The 19,687-nt window shown below is 41.8% G+C and overlaps 1 protein-coding gene and 1 pseudogene across 1 annotated transcript; one reads left to right on the top strand and one right to left on the bottom strand.

The window, feature by feature from the left end:
* Window positions 1-5,158: 5,158 nt before the first annotated feature.
* LOC125787677 (uncharacterized) lies at window positions 5,159-6,078 on the top strand (annotated as a pseudogene).
* Window positions 6,079-14,327: 8,249 nt separating this feature from the next.
* On the bottom strand, window positions 14,328-19,610 carry LOC125787612 (CD209 antigen-like protein E). Its single transcript, XM_049472029.1, has 6 exons — window positions 19,357-19,610; window positions 16,117-16,334; window positions 15,461-15,482; window positions 15,131-15,273; window positions 14,591-14,697; window positions 14,328-14,490 (listed from the first exon to the last, which is right to left on the bottom strand). Exons 1-6 carry the CDS (start codon window positions 19,526-19,528, stop codon window positions 14,352-14,354), a joined length of 801 nt encoding a protein of 266 aa, XP_049327986.1. The 5' UTR covers window positions 19,529-19,610; the 3' UTR covers window positions 14,328-14,351.
* Between the last annotated feature and the right edge of the window lie 77 nt (window positions 19,611-19,687).

The raw sequence follows: 19,687 nt of genomic DNA, 5'->3' as shown, positions 1-19,687 counted from the left end.
ATGGCAGTCAGCAGGAGAACACACAGCAGACCCAGACCCACTGCAGCCAGTCTGTAGCGTCTGCTTCCTGCAGAGCGACTCTCTATGAGGAAACACAGATACATGGACTTTAATCATAGAAATAATAAGTACACTGAGATGACAAAAGTCATGGGACAGCAATATGTAAATTGATAATGAAGGATTGCCTCAGGGAAGAGCTTAGGTACACCCACACTTGTATAAGTTGTAAAGCTGAACACTGATCAGTGTGCTCATGGCAAGGTGAAATTAATTATGGGAGTTCAGACGAAGTCTGATAGTAGTGCAGATGGACGAAAACAACATTCAGTTTCTGAAACTGTATGCAGATATTTAACATTCTTCAGTCCACAGTGTCACGTGTATAAATTAAAAGGTCCAATATAACCACAAAGTCGAGGTGAGGGGAGTCTGGAAAGGACAAGGGATGGATAGAACTGGAGGAGGGACAAGTATGGCATCACATCAGTGTCAAAAGTTATTTCGAACTTCATTTTACTCCTTTTCAAGTGTTTTTTTTTTCATCTTGAATTTACAGCTGTCCTTTACATTATGTGCATTGCCTGGGGCTGCTCTTTTTGCTCCAGTGAAAGTTTCGCGTCTAAGTGTAGAAAAGGGGGGTTTTGACAGTTTAGTGGCGGGGTCAGGGTCATCTCCCTCATCAAATGCTGTTGGCTGATAGCTCCAGGTTTTGTGATAGACGGCTTACTACCAATAGTCTGTTTCAGAAAGTAAAGATGGAGGAGGGTGAAAAAAGGACAACAGTAGAGTTAATTTCTGTGATGGTCAATAAATGAAAGTTCAACGAGACTTTTATTCGAATCCCCCTCAAGCGGGACCCTCACAGCCAGGTTTGTGATTCCTGCAACCAACAAAATATGAACCCTCAGCAACCAGGAAGCAGAGTTTCAGTCCAGAAAAATTGGTTTTAATAAAGGTGGCATGTCTTTTCTGCTATGCTAGCTATTCTACCATGATAATCGTTCTACCAAATGGAAGGTAGAAATAACCTCTGATAATTAAGTGCATTATATAACAGCTGTTCACTTTCTTCAAACCATTAGGTGTGTCTGTCTAATTTGCAAACTGCAGAAGGTTTAAGTCTGTTATGTTTTTGCTTGGGGCATCCAAATGCCTTGAAACAACCCTGGATGGAGACCGCACTGAGAACATGGGGGCCAGTCAGGTGGTTGAACTGGATCCACAGCACTGTGATTGTAGTCAGCAGGAGAACACACAGCAGACCCAGACCATCTGCAGTCAGCCAGGTCTTGCGGCCCTGCAGCACCATCAGACTTGGTGGAGATAGGGCTGTTTGAAGGGCAACAACTGCTGCCCCAAGTGCCTGCGCAATGCCATTGGCCACATGTGCAACCATTTTTCTGCCCCCCAACAGCCTCTGTGAACATGTGGCCGCATCCCAGTATGCACAGGAGAGTGGACCAGGACAGGACATTCATTACCTCATCACGTTTGCCTCTAGCTTTCAGCTCCAGAGACCAGACACCAGGCTGAAATCTTAGAAGAGGGTAGTGCAACAGGGAAAAGCGAGAGATTTCACAGCACATATTGGAGTGCATGTGTCCCTCAATGAAATGTAACTCCCCAACACCTGCTGCACTCATGCAGCCCCAGACCATGGCATTCCCACCACCATGCTTGACTGTAGGCTTGAGATACTTATCTTTGTACTCCTTACTTGATTGCAGCCACACATGCTTGAGACCATTTGACCAACCAAATGAATTAATCTTGGCCTCATCAGACCATAGGACATGGTTCCAGTAATCCATGTCCTTTGTTGACATGTATTCAGCAAACTGTTTGCAAGCTTTCTTCTGTACAGACTTCAGAAGAGGTTTTCTTCTGGGGTGACAACCAATTTGATGTACTGTGCAGCGTAAGATCTGAGCACTGACAGGCTGAACCCCCACTTCTTCAATCTCTGCAGCAAAGCTGACAGCACTCCTACACCTATCTTTCAAAGACGACAACATTAGGACATGATGCTGAGCATGTGCTTCTTTGGATGACCAACGCGAGAGCTTTGATACTCTGCCCGAACCCGACCTGACCCAAGGACCGACCCGAAATTCCTCGGGCCGGGTCGGGTCGGGCTCCAGAAAATAGTCCGAGATGTAGGCATCTGTTTTCTAATTAAATTTTTATTTGATATAAAGCTCTGATGTGATAATCACAATGTTGCCGAGTAACCAATTATTATTGTTCATGAAAGCGAACGAAATAGCGAAAACTGAAAGTGAAAAAACATTTGTGTTAACTGAATCTAATAAAAACGGTAATTAAAAGGAAAAAACAGAACTAACTCGAACTGTATTGTGTGTTTATGAAACTAACTTAAATTAACTGAAAGTACTGATAGAACACCCTCATTTTCGTATTTAATTTACTTATAAGCGCTGTTGTACAGCGGGCGGTGTTGTGCCGATTCTGTTCGCGAAGCGGAGTCGGATTCAGCTGGGAGTCGTGCACCTCGTGGTCCGTGGCGTTTGTTCTCGTTTAAAGCGCTCGCGCTAGCCGCGAAATACGACAGAAAACACTGAGAAACTGCAGAATTATGTATGGGATTACAATATGAGCGCGAGGCAGATGAAAGAGAAACAGGAGATTCAGTGTGTGAGAAACTTTACCCTAGCTCATACCAGAACTCAAATCTCTCTCTCTTTCTCTTTCTCGTTTCTTAGATGGATCTCTCTGATGAGATGTGTGAAAACTAATAAAAACTATCAAGCCCACTCTAAAAACAAATTAAAACTTACTGAACTGTAGGAGAAAAAAACAAAACAAAATTAAATTAAACTATAATAAAAATGAAAAAAGTAATCACGCAGCTCTGGGCGCTAGTGAACGCCTCCGTGTTTGACTCGCAGCACTGTGTGTAGCTGTTCTTAAAAATCATTTTAATGAAATAATAGTTCTATGCTTCTATGTTACAGTGTTAATTAACATAATTCTGATTATATTTCGCTCATTCAAACAGCCCGAAAACAGACAGTTTATGGGGCGGATCGGGTCGGGCTCGGGCTCATAATGACAGTTCATGGTTCGGGTTGGGTCGGGCTCGGGCAGAACGTGCACTGGCTCGGGCAGGGTCGGGTCGGATTTTTTGGGCCCGATCTAAGCTCTACGAGCAACACAGTCCAACACATGAGGACGAGAGCATGCAGCTAACCAGGAACCAGGTGTTTGCCTCACCCAGCCCAGCCTGAGACTCCTGCTAGCTTCAGAATCTCGGACAAACGGGACAATAGGCTCAGCCAAAAGCTTCCTTGGTCACCACCCCTAGTGACCAATGACTAATTGGAGGCTGTATTGAGAACATTGGAACCTCTCCATGTGCAGCACCATTGGCCATCCAAGAGTATGACCCAGGTCTGGCCAGCCCTGCAGTACCCTCAGGTTTGATGGCGAAAACCGCTGACCCGAATGCCTGCTTAATGCCTTTGACTGCACCACAACCACTTTTCCACCACCCAACAGCACCTGTGGACAGCCGCATTGCTGCCCCGGGCTGTATGGAAAGGAGGACCAGAACCATCACTCCTTCACCTTCAGCTCTGGCTTTCAGCTCCAGACACCAGCAAAGCGAAATAGACTGAATAGCCGAACTGGGCTCATTTATATGCCTGGACTGTTTCCAGCACCACACACCCACTCTTACACCACTACCATACATGTGTAACTGTTGTCAATTACACTTTTATCAGTATGTGATACCTGAGTTTACTGAGAACTTCCCAAGAACCTGTAATTTACTGATATTCTCTACAACACAATACAGTGGTGATCTGATAGCTACAGTGTAGTAATTCTGCTGCTTGTTCTTTATTATCATCAGAAAACAGTTAAACTTTCTCTAAGAGTTGAGTTTATACAGAGTACAGCTCAGTCTTTTACTATTATACAAAATGTAATTAGTAACGGTACCTGCTTTTTGTGTCTTCAGGATCCTCATCATGTTGGCGTCCTCCACCTCAGTGTCGGGGTCGAGGCCTCTAACAGCGTCTGAACTCTCATATATAATCACCGTTATCTCGTCTCGATCTGCTCTGTTCAGCTCCTCAAAGTAGATCAGATCCTCATAAACACTCAGAGACATGTCTAATCTCTAAAAGACTGAAACACTGAATTACTGCGTCTCTGTAGAAACACTACAGCAGTGCTGCACCTCTCGCCTACTTTAACTACAGTAGTCCTGTTAATAAAGGAAGTGTCATCAACAATATACAGTTTCCTGTATATAGCTGTCTGAGCTGAAGGTGTGAAAACAGCAGAGCTCTCATGCTCTTTATTAAAGCTGATCTTAATCTCTCATACACGACTACATTTATGAGATTAAAATATAAACTGAGTATAACTTCTTTATGTATTTTTATATGTTTATATTTCCATGCACAGTTCTGAACGTCTAGTTCATCTATCACTCCACATTTCTAATGAGTGTTTTATTCACTGTTTTTTTTATACACTGATCAGCAGCAGCAGTTTCATCAACTGTTCCATTCAGAAAACTAAGAGAAACATATTCACTAAACTGAGCTCTAAAAATCCAGTATTTGCTCAGAGTTTCATAATCCTGTCAGAATCTTCAGTCAGGATTAGAAACAGGTTGAGTTTGGGTGTGATGTCATGATAAATCCACTAGAGGGAGCCAATCAGCAGCTTAAATGCTGGATCTGAGGCTGTGAGGCTGATCAGTGATTTACAGTCTGCAGTAAAATTACAGATTAAAATATTTTATTAATCTTTGTGGTGTCTCTGGACAGATCTGAATAAAAAATTAAGGAGTAATTTATAGTAAAAATAATTAACAGTAAAACAGTGAGAAAGACACAGGGCCTCATTTATAAAACTCTGCGTAGGTTCTGGAGTGAGAGTGTGCGTACGCACAAAAAAACAGGAAATGGCGTACGTCCAAAAAAAAAATCAGATTTAAAAAAGTGTGCGTACGCACACCTGAACGCAGTTTCCTCTTTATAAATCACAATCTGCTTATAAATGTGCGCAGGTGACCAAGCCTCGCGCTCCGCCTCCGTACCGCCCACATTTACCCAATTAATCAAATCACCCAATGAATATTTAAATGGGTGATTCCCCATTCATTCTGATCGGGATGATGGAGGAACTCAAAGCAAAGAAGCGAAATTTAGGAGATTGTGAAGTGGAAGTCCTTGTTTCAGAGGTTGAGGCAAGGAAGGATGTGTTGTTTGGTGGCCTTAGTAGTGGCATTACCAACAAACGCAAGTTTGTTGAGTGGCAGCATGTGGCTGCAGCAGTAAACAATGTGAGCTCCATAAGCCGAACTATTGCAGAGGTAAAGAAAAAGTGGTCAGATTTAAAAGTCGACGCAAAGAAGCAAATTGCTTTGCACCGAAAAAAATTAACTGCAACTGGAGGAGGAAAGGCTACACCTGCACTGTCTCTTTTTCACGAGAGGATGGCGGGGAGAGAAGGAGGGTGACACGGACTTAGCTGATGAACCCTGCACGGGAGAACAAGGTAACTTTTTTAAAAATATATATTTTATATATTTGAATAAAGACGCGAAAACTAGGATTGCTACTTAGAATTGTTTATTGAACATTTTTTAAAGATGGGACTGTGGATGTTGAGTGGCCATGAAGCGGAGGAGATGCCGCTGGGGCTGCCAACCCGGCCCCAGCGGCATCTCCGGTGCTGCTCATGCCTCCAGCGGAGTCTCCAGTGCTGCTCATGCCTGCAGTGGTGTCTCCGGTGCCCCACGTGTCTCCTTCCATGGTTGTGTTCTTACTGCTGTGCTGCAAACACAAGTCAGCACAATTGCAGCAATTGAAAGGCTAACAACTGAGATGAGAGAAATAAAGGGGGTACTATCAGAAATGTCAAGCACATTAAAAGAACTTGTTAAATACCTTTGCGTTGATCTTCAGTTATTCACAATCGAAGCATCACGTCCTCGCGCAGTCTAACTGCTTGGAGAGAGTCTGGTGGGTAAGGGTGTGGATCTGGTTCAGGGTCCTCAAGTTGGTTGGCAGTTAACAGAGAGAGACCATTTTTCTGTGCTATATTGTGTAGCACAGCACATGCTCTCACAAGCTGGCAAACCATTTCTGGATGGTAAAGCAATCTCCCACCTGATGCATCTAAACAACGCCATCGGCCTTTTAGCAGCCCGATGGTGCGTTCCACAACAGAGCGCGACAAAGCGTGTGCATCATTGTAGCGTCTCTCTTGTCTGCTGTGTGGGTTGGGGAATGGCGTAAGAAGCCAGCGCTGGAGGGGATAGCCACTGTCGCCTATAAAAATGGTGCAGAAATAAGGCTGCTAATAGATTATTGTATAAAACTGCTTAAAGTCTTGAATAACCACTTTAAAGTTTTCACTTACCAAGAAGCCAACCATCCGGCACAGCTCTGTTTTCAAGCCGGTTTCCTACACTACTATTCCTCACAATAAAGGAATCATGTGTTGAACCAGGCCATCGAGCAACCACATTGGTTAAAATCATGGTCGCATCACAAATAACCTGTACGTTTATAGAATGAAATTGCTTTCGGTTGATGAAAGCAGCTTCATTCTGGCTCGGCGCTCTTATAGCAACATGAGTGCAGTCAATTGCTCCGATTACATTTGGGAAACCGGCCACTGCTGCAAATTGCGCTCTGATTTGAGCCTGTTCATTTGCAGTGTAAGGAAATCTGATGTACCGACTTGTCAATCTGATTATGCCAGCTAATAAGGCTGGCATTATGGAGCTTAAAGATGGTTGAGATATCCCTGACCTGTCTGCTAATTCTCTCTGAAAGCTACCCGTCGCCAGGAATCCAAGAGTTGTTAGCACCTGTAAGTGGACATGTATTGCCCGATTCTGCAACAATGGTCTCTGTAAATCTGTCCCCAACTCGGCACACAGTTCCATGAGAATGGCTCTTGGAAACCTAAATCGGCTTATTAACCAGTCATCATCATTCGCAAAAAAATCTTAATGATCTCTGAAAACACGTTGTCGCCGTATATGTCGGTTAGCTACGTCCTCAAGTAATGCCAAAAACGCCATTATAACAGACAGTGCCTCACTATTTTCTGCCTATTTATAGAGCTGTTATTTTATGCAAGTAGGTACAGCTGTTTATGATCGTAATTATCTGCAACTATTAAACTTTTACCAGCCCTTAACACTTTCCTCTCTCTTTATTATAGAGTATAATTTGTTGCAATAATAATAATAATAATAATAATATTTACATATATATATATATATACTGTATATATGAGATGTTGCTTACGCACATTTCTGCCCTCTTTTTATGTGTACGCACTCTTTATAAATGAGGCCCCTGGTGCTTTCTTCTGAGTGTGTTGACTGCCTAGTGAGTGGGTAGTTGTAAAATTGTAAAAAAATTGGAGTAAAATTTGGAATAAATTATTAAGTTCTGTTGCTGTGCACTTACCAAGTGTGTGCATTTGCACGTCTGTGTCAGCAGTTTAAAGGAACTGAATGCATTCATTAGGAGGGATGTCCAAAAACATTTTAACATAATGGGTTGATTTCCCAAAAGAGCGTATTCTTGTATTACACAGAATTTTGTAATTGAGATTTTCTACTAAAAGTAAAAACTATCTATGAATAGGATGAATCAGGCTTAAAAATAGTGAAATCAGTCTTTATAAAATACTTCTGTTTTTAGCAGATGAACTTTTTATTTATTTATTTAATTAAAACACTTAAAAAAGAGAAGTTATACAAAGTACCAAGAAAAGTAATATAATTACACACTTCTCACTTCATAAAGCTTTGTCTCGATCGTTCAGTCTGAGACGCTTCATCTGAAAGAGGGTTCTCTGCTCTGCGTCTCTGAAAACCTGTTTATTATTATAATCACACATCCAGCACATGAGCACAGTCACAGTTTGTACAGTTTGGATATTGATGCACTAATGAAGGTTTTCAGAAGCTCCACCCTGAGATAAAGGCTGGGTTTGGGGTTTAGTGAGGACCTGGACCAGTTCAGCTGTAGAGAGACGGTAGGAGAATGGTTTGTGCTGCTGCTGTGCTTAGTGTGTACCTTCATGTTAATTAGCTTGTGTATAATTGGATGGTTTTTTAGTTGTTATTGGAAGTTATACAGGTTTTAAGGGTCTAACCTAAAGCAGAGTGTTAAGGAGGGTATTTACATTCAGTAGCTGTATCACCATCAGCAGCCGGAGTCCGAGAGAGGACAATTGTCTGTGTTTTCAGCTCAGGTGTCTGTTGGCTGATGTATCAGATCTGGGGATCTGGTGCTTTCTTCTGAGTGTGTTGACTGCCTAGTGATTGGGTATTGGACTTACAAATTGCGAAGAAATTTGAGTAAAATTTGGAATAAATTATTAAGTTCAGTTGCTGTGCACTTACCGAGTGTGTGCATTTGCACGTCTGTGTCAGCAGTTTAAAGGAACTGAATGCATTCATTAGGAGGGATGTCCAAAAACATTTTACCATAATGGGTTGGTTTCCCAAAAAGAGGTTAAGCATATTCTTGTACTGCACAAAATTTGTGATTGAGATTTTTCACTAAAAGTAAAAACTGTGTATGACTAAGATTAATCAGAATGAATAACAGTGAAATGAGTCTTTATAGAACACTCCTGTTTTCAGCAGATTCAACTTCTTGTTTTTGTCTTTATTTAATTAAACACTTTTAAAAAGAGAAGTTATTCAGGAGTAACAAAAAGGTAATATTACACACTTCTCACAAAATATCTACTCTTTATATTCTCTTTTCACAGATCCAAACCAACTGATGATAACAGGCATAATCATTCCAGTTATTCACACAATCAGACCAAAAGCCGTATAAACCACAGTCCTCATCTTCGTAATCATCGGGTTGTCCAGTTCCCCAGAACCTATCAGAGAGAAGGAGAGTATCAGAGTGTTTGTGAGCAGGGAGGAGTAAAGCCCAATTTAAACATCTTCGTCAAACCTACGCTGTAGCTCATCGCACACGTCTTTGCAACTACGCATCGCGCCACGCAGACAGTCATAGCTGTGATTGGTCCACCGGGCATCACATCCTCTCCCACACAATCCAGCCTTCGAAGTTTAAACTGCAGAGCGACGGAGAGCTGCTGATATTCACACGCAGAAATTTAAATGTGCTCCACTACACTCCACTAGCATACAGCGTAGGTTCAATGCAGAAGTATAAATTGGGCTTAAGAGTCAGTAACTGCATCATGATCAGAATTCAGTTCAGGAGTCTCTTACCCAGTGATCAGTTCTGATCCGTCCACCCATTTCCAGTCCCCCTCTTTTTCAACGTCACTCAGACCAATCCAAACCCGGTGATCTTTTCTCAATGTGTTAATGAAGATCTGTTGAAGTACAATAACTGCTTACACATTTCCAACAACCCAGACATATCTCACACAACACACACACACGATGATTTCAGCATTTTAGATTATTCCATAAGAACCAGAACTGTTCCACAGAACTGACAGAAGTGTCCTTTTGTGTTTAACAAATTACACAATTTATATTAGTAAAGACTTTCAACTTCTCAACCTTTCAGTGGAACTGATATAATTAACAGTGAGTGTAGAAACAACTTTTACTGCTGAGATAAACAGTATTCACAGATATTGCACCAACAGAAATATTTAAACAATGTAGACCCCCCCCCCTCTCTCTCTCTCTCTCTCTCTCTCTCACCTGTTCTTCTCTGCTGTTGATGATCACCAGATCTGATCCTCTCTTTCTGCAGTCGTTTCTGCTCTCAGTCCAGCTCTTCCACTCAGTAGAGACGTAGTAAAGACTGGAGCTGAAGTAGATCCACCCGTCTCTAACTGCTTTATCTATGGATGAAACACAAAAGCAATGCATTATGAGAAAACACCTGTGGTCACTTCTGGGTCACAAATGTTTGATGCTCTTCACAGTAAAACATTTTAACTCTTTTTTTCTGGTTTATATGATTACGACTCTGAGAGATGTGAAACAGAACTGCCAGAAAGAAATGAGACACAAAGAACGTACATTTCAGACTTTACAGGTAAGATACAGATTTAATGGAACACTTAAGATTTAAGGCTGTGATTCTGGTTTCAGTGCAACAGCACTGATAAAAGTTTGAACGTAGAAAACTAAAAAATGATCCGAATGAATAAAAAGTGCAAGTGTAGACAAAGTGCAAATTACTGCATCTGAATATGGAACTGAATGCACTTAGACTGTTTTTATATTTGCACTTGATGAACACCTTAAAATAGCTCTTTACGAGTACAACACATTGTGGCTTAAATGTAACTCCATAGTGTAACGATGTGGAATGATTTAGTGGCACAACTCTGTACCAGTTTAACCTCAAACCAGTGTTAGAATGATGTTCCTAATAAAGTGATTAAAAACTGCAATTAATCACTAACCCAGTTCAGAAAACCTTCTCTGGAGCCCGTCTCTCTCTGCCTGTAACTGGTCTCTCTCTGCAGTCAGGTTGGTGTAACTGGTCTGTAACTGGTCTCTCTCTGCAGTCAGGTTGGTGTTACTGGTCTGTAACTGGTCTCTCTCTGCAGTCAGGTTGGTGTTACTGGTCTGTAACTGGTCTCTCTCTGCAGTCAGGTTGGTGTAACTGGTCTGTAACTGGTCTCTCTCTGCAGTCAGGTGGTTGAACTGGATCCACAGCACTGTGATGGCAGTCAGCAGGAGAACACACAGCAGACCCAGACCCACTGCAGCCAGTCTGTAGCGTCTGCTTCCTGCAGAGCGACTCTCTATGAGGAAACACAGATACATGAACTTTACTCATAGAAACAGCAAGTACACTGAAATGCCAAAAGTCATAGGACAGCAATATGTAAGTTGATCATGAAGGGTTGCCTCAGGGAAAGGCTTCGACCTGCTCCCAATCTGTTAAAACCACCCCTTTCTACACTTGTGCACAAAAGCTTCACTTGACACCAGAAAAGGTAAAAAAAGTAACTCAGCTGTTATATAATGGACAAAAAAATTGTTCAGAGTGCACACATTTTCTTTTTTGTGCTTGCGAGTTTCGCAGTTGAAAAAACAGTTAAAACTGGCTGTTTTTTTTTTTTCTTCACCTGTTGATTTTGCTCCCCTGACTTTTGACATTGATGTGACTCCATAGACCAGCAAACAACACAGTCCTGAGGACAAGGGGGGCTGGCCAGAAGCCAGATGTTGACACTATCCGTCCAGACTGAGACCCCTGCTAGCTGCAGAACCTTGGGTCAGACCTAACTGAGAACATGGTAGCCAGTAAGTAAGCACTGTGATGGTAGTCAGCAGGAGAAAACACAGCAGACCCAGACCCACTGCAGTCACCCAGGCCTCACCAGGCCTGCAGTGGCCTCAGCCTTGGTGGAAAATGGGCTGTTTGAAGGACAATAACTGCTGCCCCAAATCCCTGCTCAAAGCCACTGGCTGCACCTGTAACCACTTTTCCTGCACCCAACAGCCTCTGTGAACATGTGGCTGCATTAACGTCCCAGGCTGTCCGAGAGAGTGGACCAGGACAGGACATTTGTAACCCTGTCATGTTTGCATCCATGACCCTGGTGGCTGAAATCCTAGAAGAGGGGAGTGTTACAGGGAATAACAAGAGAACCGCAGACCCACTCCCACACCACGACACTGGTTAGGGGTATCCAGCTAAGCAAATTGAACTGATTAACTCAGCTGGGCACATTTATAAGATGGGATAATATGCAGATCAGTCAATCAATAATACTAACTACTGCTGACATCCAACCATCTGCATCTCACCGCTATCAGAGGCATACTGCTGCTGCTGAAACTCAACTAAGCCCTTCTGCCCTGCCTCTAAACCCATACATCACCCAGTGCCCCTCCCATTTTTTAGTCTTTTTCAAATATGAGCTGAGAGCTGAGTCAACTAAAATTAGGGGGTTTAGTTACCCTTTACATCTGCTTGGGTTTGGTGGAGGGCAATTTTATTCAATAAACGTACGTTTTAGTTCCTGTGTTTGTGTCTCTCTCTACTGCTTCCTGTTTATCAGGTCCACAGGGGTGCACATCTATCCCCATATGGTACAAAATAAACAATGCTAATGTATATAATTTAACAAGTTAACAGTCTTACTTTCTCACACCCACATATCACTGGTTTCTGACTTAAGAAGGCCTCTTGGTTGGAAACCTTTCTTTTGTAGGCTTTTCTTAACCAAGCAGTAACACTGGTGTCTGACACACTTGTTCCAGCACCACACACACACACACACACTCTTACATCACTACCATACATGTGTAACTGCTGTCAAGTACACTTATCAGTAATCAGTAATTAGTAATGGTACCTGCTTGTTGTGTCTTCAGGATCCTCATTGTGTTGGTGTCCTCCATCTCTGTGTTTGGGTCATGACCTCTAACAGCGTCTGCACTCTCGTAGATATCCACCACCATCTCCACTTTATCTCCTCTGTTCATCTCCCCAAATCCAATCACATCATCATAAACACTCAGAGACATGTCTAATCTCTAAAAGACTGAAACACTGAATTACTGCGTCTCTGTAGAAACACTACAGCAGTGCTGCACCTCTCGCCTACTTTAACTACAATAGTGCTGTTAATAAAGGAAGTGTCCAAGTGTCATCAACAATAAACAGTTTCCTGTCTGAGCTGAAGGTGTGAAAACAGCAGAGCTCTCATGCTCTTTATTAAAGCTGATCTTAATCTCTCATACACGACTACATTTATGAGATTACAATATAAACTGAGTATAAATTATTTATGTATGTTTATATGTTTATATGTCCATGCATAGTTCTGAACATCCATTTAATCTATTACTTCAACATTTCTAATGAGTGTTTTATCCACAGTTTTTATAAACTGATCAGCAGCAGCAGTTTGATTCTCTCTCATAGATGAACTGAAGACATCAACTGTTTAATTCAGAAAACTGAGAGAAACGTATTCACTAAACTGAGCTCTGAAAATCCAGTATTTGCTCAGAGTTTCATAATCCTGTCAGGATCTTCAGTCTGGATTAGAAACAGGTTGAGTTTGGGTGTGATGTCATGATAAATCCACTAGAGGGAGCCAATCAGCAGCTTAAATGCTGGATCTGAGGCTGATGAGTGATTTACAGTCTGCAATAAAATTACAGATATTTTATTAATCTTTGTGGTGTCTCTGGACAGGTCTGAAAATAAATAAAGGAGTAATTTATTGTAAAAAATAATTAACAGTAAAATATCTTAGAATTAAATACGGAGTAGAGTGTGAATAAGGGTTTCTGCTGGTGGAGCCGCCACGATTCTCTGTGTAACAGTGAGAAAGACACAGTCTCAGATACGTCTCAGCTCCATCCTCTAACCAGCGCTGTTTACTCAGAAACTGAAAACTTCATAAAGCTTTGTCTCGATCGTTCAGTCTGAGACGCTTCATCTGAAAGAGGGTTCTCTGCTCTGCGTCTCTGAAAACCTGTTTATTATTATAATCACACATCCAGCACATGAGCACAGTTACAGTTTGTACAGTTTGGATATTGATGCACTAATGAAGGTTTTCAGAAGCTCCACCCTGAGATAAAGGCTGGGTTTGGGGTTCAGTGAGGATCTGGACCAGTTCAGCTGCAGAGAGACGGTAGGAGAATGGTTTGTGCTGCTGCTGTGCTGAGTGTGTGGCTCCATGTTAATTAGCTTGTGTATAATTGGATGTTTTTGTAGTTGTTATTGGAAGTTATACAGGTTTTAAGGGTCTGACCTAAAGCAGAGTGTTAAGGAGGGTATTTACATTCAGTAGCTGTATCACCATCAGCAGCCGGAGTCCGAGAGAGGACAATTGTCTGTGTTTTCAGCTCAGGTGTCTGTTGGCTGATGTATCAGATCTGGGGATCTGGTGCTTTCTTCTGAGTGTGTTGACTGCCTAGTGATTGGGTATTGGACTTACAAATTGCAAAGAAATTGGAGTAAAATTTGGAATAAATTATTAAGTTCAGTTGCTGTGCACTTACCGAGTGTGTGCATTTGCACGCCTGTGTCAGCAGTTTAAAGTAAGTCAATGCATTCATTAGGAGGGATGTCCAAAAACATTTTAACATAATGGGTTGGTTTCCCAAAAAGAGTTTAAGCATATTCTTGTACTACACAAAATTTGTGATTGAGATTTTTCACTAAAAGTAAAAACTGTGTATGACTAAGATTAATCAGAATGAATAACAGTGAAATGAGTCTTTATAGAACACTCCTGTTTTCAGCAGATTCTTGTTTTTGTCTTTATTTAATTAAACACTTTTAAAAAGAGAAGTTATTCAGGAGTAACAAAAAGGTAATATTACACACTTCTCACACAATATCTACTCTTTATATTCTCTTTTCACAGATCCAAAAATACTGGCTATTACAGGGATAATCAGCCCAGTTATTCACAGGATCAGACCCAAAGATGTATAAACCACAGTCCTCATATCCATAACCGTTGGGTTCTCCAGGATACCAGAACCTATCAGAGAGAAGGAGAGTATCAGAGTGTTTATCAGAGCAGTGAGGAGTGAGAGTCAGTAACTGCATCATGATCAGAGTTCAGTTCAGGAGTCTCTTACCCAGTGATCAGTTCTGATCCGTCCACCCATTTCCAGACCCCCTCTGTTTCACCGTCACTCAGACCAATCCAAACCGCCTGACCTTTTGTCCACATGTTAATGAAGACCTGTTGAAGACATGTCATCATTTGAGCATTTAAAATTATTCTATAAGAACCAGCACTCTTCCACCTGCAGGAAACCCGTGAGATCAACAGCACTTAACTGTGCTCTTCTAACTGTGTTCAATTGTGTTCTTCTAATCATATTCTTCTAACTCAGTTCTTCTGACTGGACTCTTCTTCACTGAATTTGTGTTTTAAACACAGTCCACAGTCCGTCTTATTAGCTGCACTGATCATATAGGACACTGTAGTTCTATAATTACAGACAGTAGTCCCTCTATTTCTCTACATAATTTATTATCCTACTTTCACCCTGTTCTTCAATCTTCACAGAAAGTGGATGAGGCTATAAACTCTTACTGCTGCGACAAACATTACTAAACAGTTTAATACATCTCTCTCTCTCTCTCTCTCTCTCTCTCTCTCTCTCTCTCACCTGTTCTTCTCTGCTGTTGATGATCACCAGGTCTGATCCTCTCTTTCTGCAGTCGTTTCTGCTCTCAGTCCAGCTCTTCCACTCACTAGAGACGTAGTAAAGACTGGAGTTGAAGTAGATCCACCCGTCTCTAACTGCTTTATCTATGGATGAAACACAAAAGAAATGCATTATGAGAAAACACCTGTGGTCACTTCTGGGTCACAAATGTTTGATGCTCTTCACAGAAAAATACTTTTTAACTCTCTTCTCTGGTTTATATGATTATGATTCTGAGAGATGTGAAACAGAGCTGCCAGAAAGAAATGAGACACAAATGTGTGAGTTAACCTGAAAGAACATACAATTCAGACTTTACAGGTAAGATACAGATTTAATGGAACACTTAAGATTTAAGGCTGTGATTCTGGTTTCAGTGCAACAGCACTGATAAAAGTTTGAACGTAGAAAACTAAAAAATGATCCAAATGAATAAAAAGTGCAAGTGTAGACAAAGTGCAAATTACTGCATCTGAATATGGAACTGAATGCACTTAGACTGTTTTTATATTTGCACTTGATGAACACCTTCTAATAGCTCTTTACGAGTACAACACGTTGTGGCTTAAATTTAACTCCATAGTGTAACGATGTGGAATGGTTTAGTGGCACAACTCTTTACCAGTTCAACCTCAAACCAGTGTTAGAATGATGTTCCTAATAAAGTGATTAAAAACTGCAATTAATCACTAACCCAGTTCAGAAAACCTTCTCTGGAGCCCGTCTCTCTCTGCCTGTAACTGGTCTCTTTCTGCAGCCAGGTTGGTGTAACTGGTCAGTAACTGTTCTCTCTCTGCAGCCAGGTTGGTTTTACTGGTCTGTAACTGGTCTCTCTCTGCAGTCAGGTTGGTGTTACTGGTCTGTAACTGGTCTCTCTCTGCAGTCAGGTTGGTGTAACTGGTCTGTAACTGGTCTCTCTCTGCAGCCAGGTTGGTGTAACTGGTCTGTAACTGGTGTCTCTCTGCAGTCAGGTTGGTGTAACTGGTCTGTAACTGGTCTCTCTCTGCAGTCAGGTTGGTGTTACTGGTCTGTAACTGGTCTCTCTCTGCAGTCAGGTGGTTGAACTGGATCCACAGCACTGTGATGGCAGTCAGCAGGAGAACACACAGCAGACCCAGTCCCACTGCAGCCAGTCTGTAGCGTCTGCTTCCTGCAGAGCGACTCTCTATGAGGAAACACAGATACATGAACTTTAATCATAGAAATAATAAGTACACTGAAATGCCAAAAGTCATAGGACAGCAATATGTAAGTTGATCATGAAGGGTTGCCTCAGGGAAAGGCTTCGACCTGCTCCCAATCTGTTAAAACCACCCCTTTCTACACTTCACTTCACTTGACACCTGAAAAGGTAAAAAAGAGTAACTCAGCTGTTATATAATGGACAAAAAAATTGTTCAGAGTGCACACATTTTCTTTTTTGTGCTTGCGAGTTCCACAGTTGAAAAACCAGTTAAAACTGGCTGTTTTTTTTCTTCACCTGGTGTTTTTGCTCCCCTGACTTGTGACATTGATGTGACGCCATAGACCAGCGAACAACACAGTCCTGAGGACAAGGGGGGCTGGCCAGAAGCCAGATGTTGACACTATCCGTCCAGACTGAGACTCCTGCTAGCTGCAGAACCTTGGGTCAGACCTAACTGAGAACATGGTAGCCAGTAAGTAAGCACTGTGATGGTAGTCAGCAGGAGAAAACACAGCAAACCCAGACCCACTGCAGTCACCCAGGTCTCGCCAGCCCTGCAGTGGCCTCAGCCTTGGTGGAAAATGGGCTGTTTAAAGGGCAATAACTGCTGCCCCAAATCCCTGCTCAAAGCCACTGGCTGCACCTGTAACCACTTTTTCTGCACCCACCCAACAGCCTCTGTGAACATGTGGCCGCATTAACGTCCCAGGCTGGACCAGGACAGGACATTTGTAACCCTGTCCTGTTTGCATCCATGGCCCTGGTGGCTGAAATCCTAGAAGAGGGGAGTGTTACAGGGAATAACAAGAGAACCGCAGACCCACTCCCACACCACGTATCCAGCTAAAGCAAATTGAACTGATTAACCCAGCTGGGCACATTTATAAGCTGTGATAATATGCAGATCAGTCAAACAATAATACTACCCCCTGCTGACATCTAACCATCTGCGTCTCACCGCTATCAGATGCACACTGCTGCTGCTGAAACTCAACCAAGCCCTTCTGCCCTGCCTCTAAACCCATACATCACCCAGTGCCCCTCCCAAACTACCCCTCCCATTTTTAGTCTTTTTCAAATATGAGCTTAGGTAGGGCTGTGCAATATATCGAATTTTGATCGCGATAGCGATATTGGTGTCAAACGATCTCAAAATTCACAATATCGATTCACAAAACGATTTTTGTAATTTATCTGTGCTGCCGCTGCACTGGCGTGGCAGAGAATGGGACGTCAGAACAGCTCTGGAGTCTTGTGCTCACTTCGTCTCCATTGAGGCTGCTGAAGAGAGTGAAGATTAGCAGCACTAATATTGGCTCGGAAATGGAAGCTACAGGGCAGGCTCAGTTAGTTGAGAAGTAAGAAAAAGTTAGTATATTACTATAATATAATAATATTAATATAATAATATTAATGGGTGTGCAATTTTCCTCATGACTCAAAGTATACATCCCCGTTATTCTGATGTGTATAAACCCTAAGGATATGGAGCTATTGGTGTTTTTTTTTCTCTTAAAGCCATCTATTCTTATGTGGGAACATTAATAGGCATTTTTATGTACTGAAGTGATTTGGAGGTAAATAAATGAGTGTGTACAGATGTAGAGGTGGTCTAGAAGTACATGCATTTTATTCTGACAGGAAAAGTGCGCTTAGTTTTTTGGTATTAACGCTAAAAGGGCGTTGCGCAAATTTCACCCAAACAGTAAAAGGAAGGGTGTGCGTCACTCTCTGTGGTCGTACTGTCCTGATGTAAGTATCTGCTGGCTACCATCCTCCGTTCAGAAGTAATTAGAACCGAAAAGTCGAATATCAAAAATGAAACTAACTTTACCGTGGTCATATATTTGCCTAAAAAATAGCCAATGGATTCTGTGAGAGCCTTGTGCCTCTCTGAAGTTGTGGCGTACGTTGTGGCGTACGGAGTGGCGTTGTAGAGTGTGCCTTCCATCTCAGTTTAGAGCGCACTTTAAATGCAGGATTCACGCTGATGTCCAGTAGCTGCAAATACTTCGTTGCCCTGACAAGCCCTGGAAAATCTACACACTTATCTCTTGGGCTATAAGGCTTATAGTATAAGCTCAATATAAAATAGTTCGTTTGTTTAGAAATTATTTTATATTCTTAAACCATGTTAAATTATATTCGATCATTCAGACATCATTCTTGTAGGCTAATTTACAGATTTTTCTTAAATAATAGATCTATGCTTCTTCAGTGTTATAATGTTAATTAACATAATTCTCAACAGATTTCTCTCGTTCAAACAGCCCGGAAATGCTTTTAAAAAGCTCAGTTTCACCGTTCTACTTACTAAAAAAAAGGGTAAGGTAATCGTAAGGTAACTTTGTTGACAACTTGAAGGTAGCTACCTAGGCTGAAACCTGCCATTCTCTCCAAAACAATCAAACAAAAAACATGGACACTATGCTAAAACATTTAGTCGACAAATTGGCTACAATGTTCTTAATTGAGTAAATGAGGGCTTATTAAAATATATCGTTTAAAATATCGTCATATCAATATTGAGTGAAAATATCGTGATATTGATTTTTCCCATTATCGAGCAGCCCTAAGCTTAGGGCTAAGTCAACTGTACTCAGGGAGGTTAGTTACCCTTTAATTTGGCTTGGGTGTGGTGGAGGACAACTTTATTCAATAAACATATGTTTTAGTTCACTGTCCCTGTGTCCCTGAATCTACAGCTTCCTGTTTATCAGGTCCACAGGGGTGCACATCTATCCCCATATGGTACAAAATAAACAATGCTAATGTATATAATTTAACAAGTTAATAGGGTCCAACTTTCTCACACCCACATTTCACTGGTTTCTGACCTAAGAAGGCCTCTTGGTTGGAAACCTTTCTTTTGTAGGCTTTTCTTAACCAAGCAGTGACACTGATGTCACACTTGTTCCAGCAACACACACACTCTTACACCACTACCATACATAACTGCTGTCAAGTACACTTATCAGTAGCCAGTACTTAGTAATGGTACCTGCTTGTTGTGTCTTCAGGATCCTCATTGTGTTGGTGTCCTCCATCTCTGTGCTGGGGTCATGACCTCTAACAGCGTCTGCACTCTCGTAGATATCCACCACCATCTCCACTTTATCTCCTCTGTTCATCTCCTCAAATCCAATCACATCATCATAAACACTCAGAGACATGTCTAATCTCTAAAAGACTGAAACACTGAATTACTGCGTCTCTGTAGAAACACTACAGCAGTGCTGCACCGCTCGGCTACTTTAACTACAATAGTGCTGTTAATAAAGGAAGTGTCCAAGTGCCATCAACAATAAACAGTTTCCTGTCTGAGCTGAAGG

Source organism: Astyanax mexicanus, chromosome 25 (genome assembly GCF_023375975.1).
Source record: "Astyanax mexicanus isolate ESR-SI-001 chromosome 25, AstMex3_surface, whole genome shotgun sequence".
In the NCBI taxonomy this organism is placed as follows: domain Eukaryota; kingdom Metazoa; phylum Chordata; class Actinopteri; order Characiformes; family Acestrorhamphidae; genus Astyanax; species Astyanax mexicanus.
This window is presented reverse-complemented; position numbering and strand designations above follow the sequence as displayed.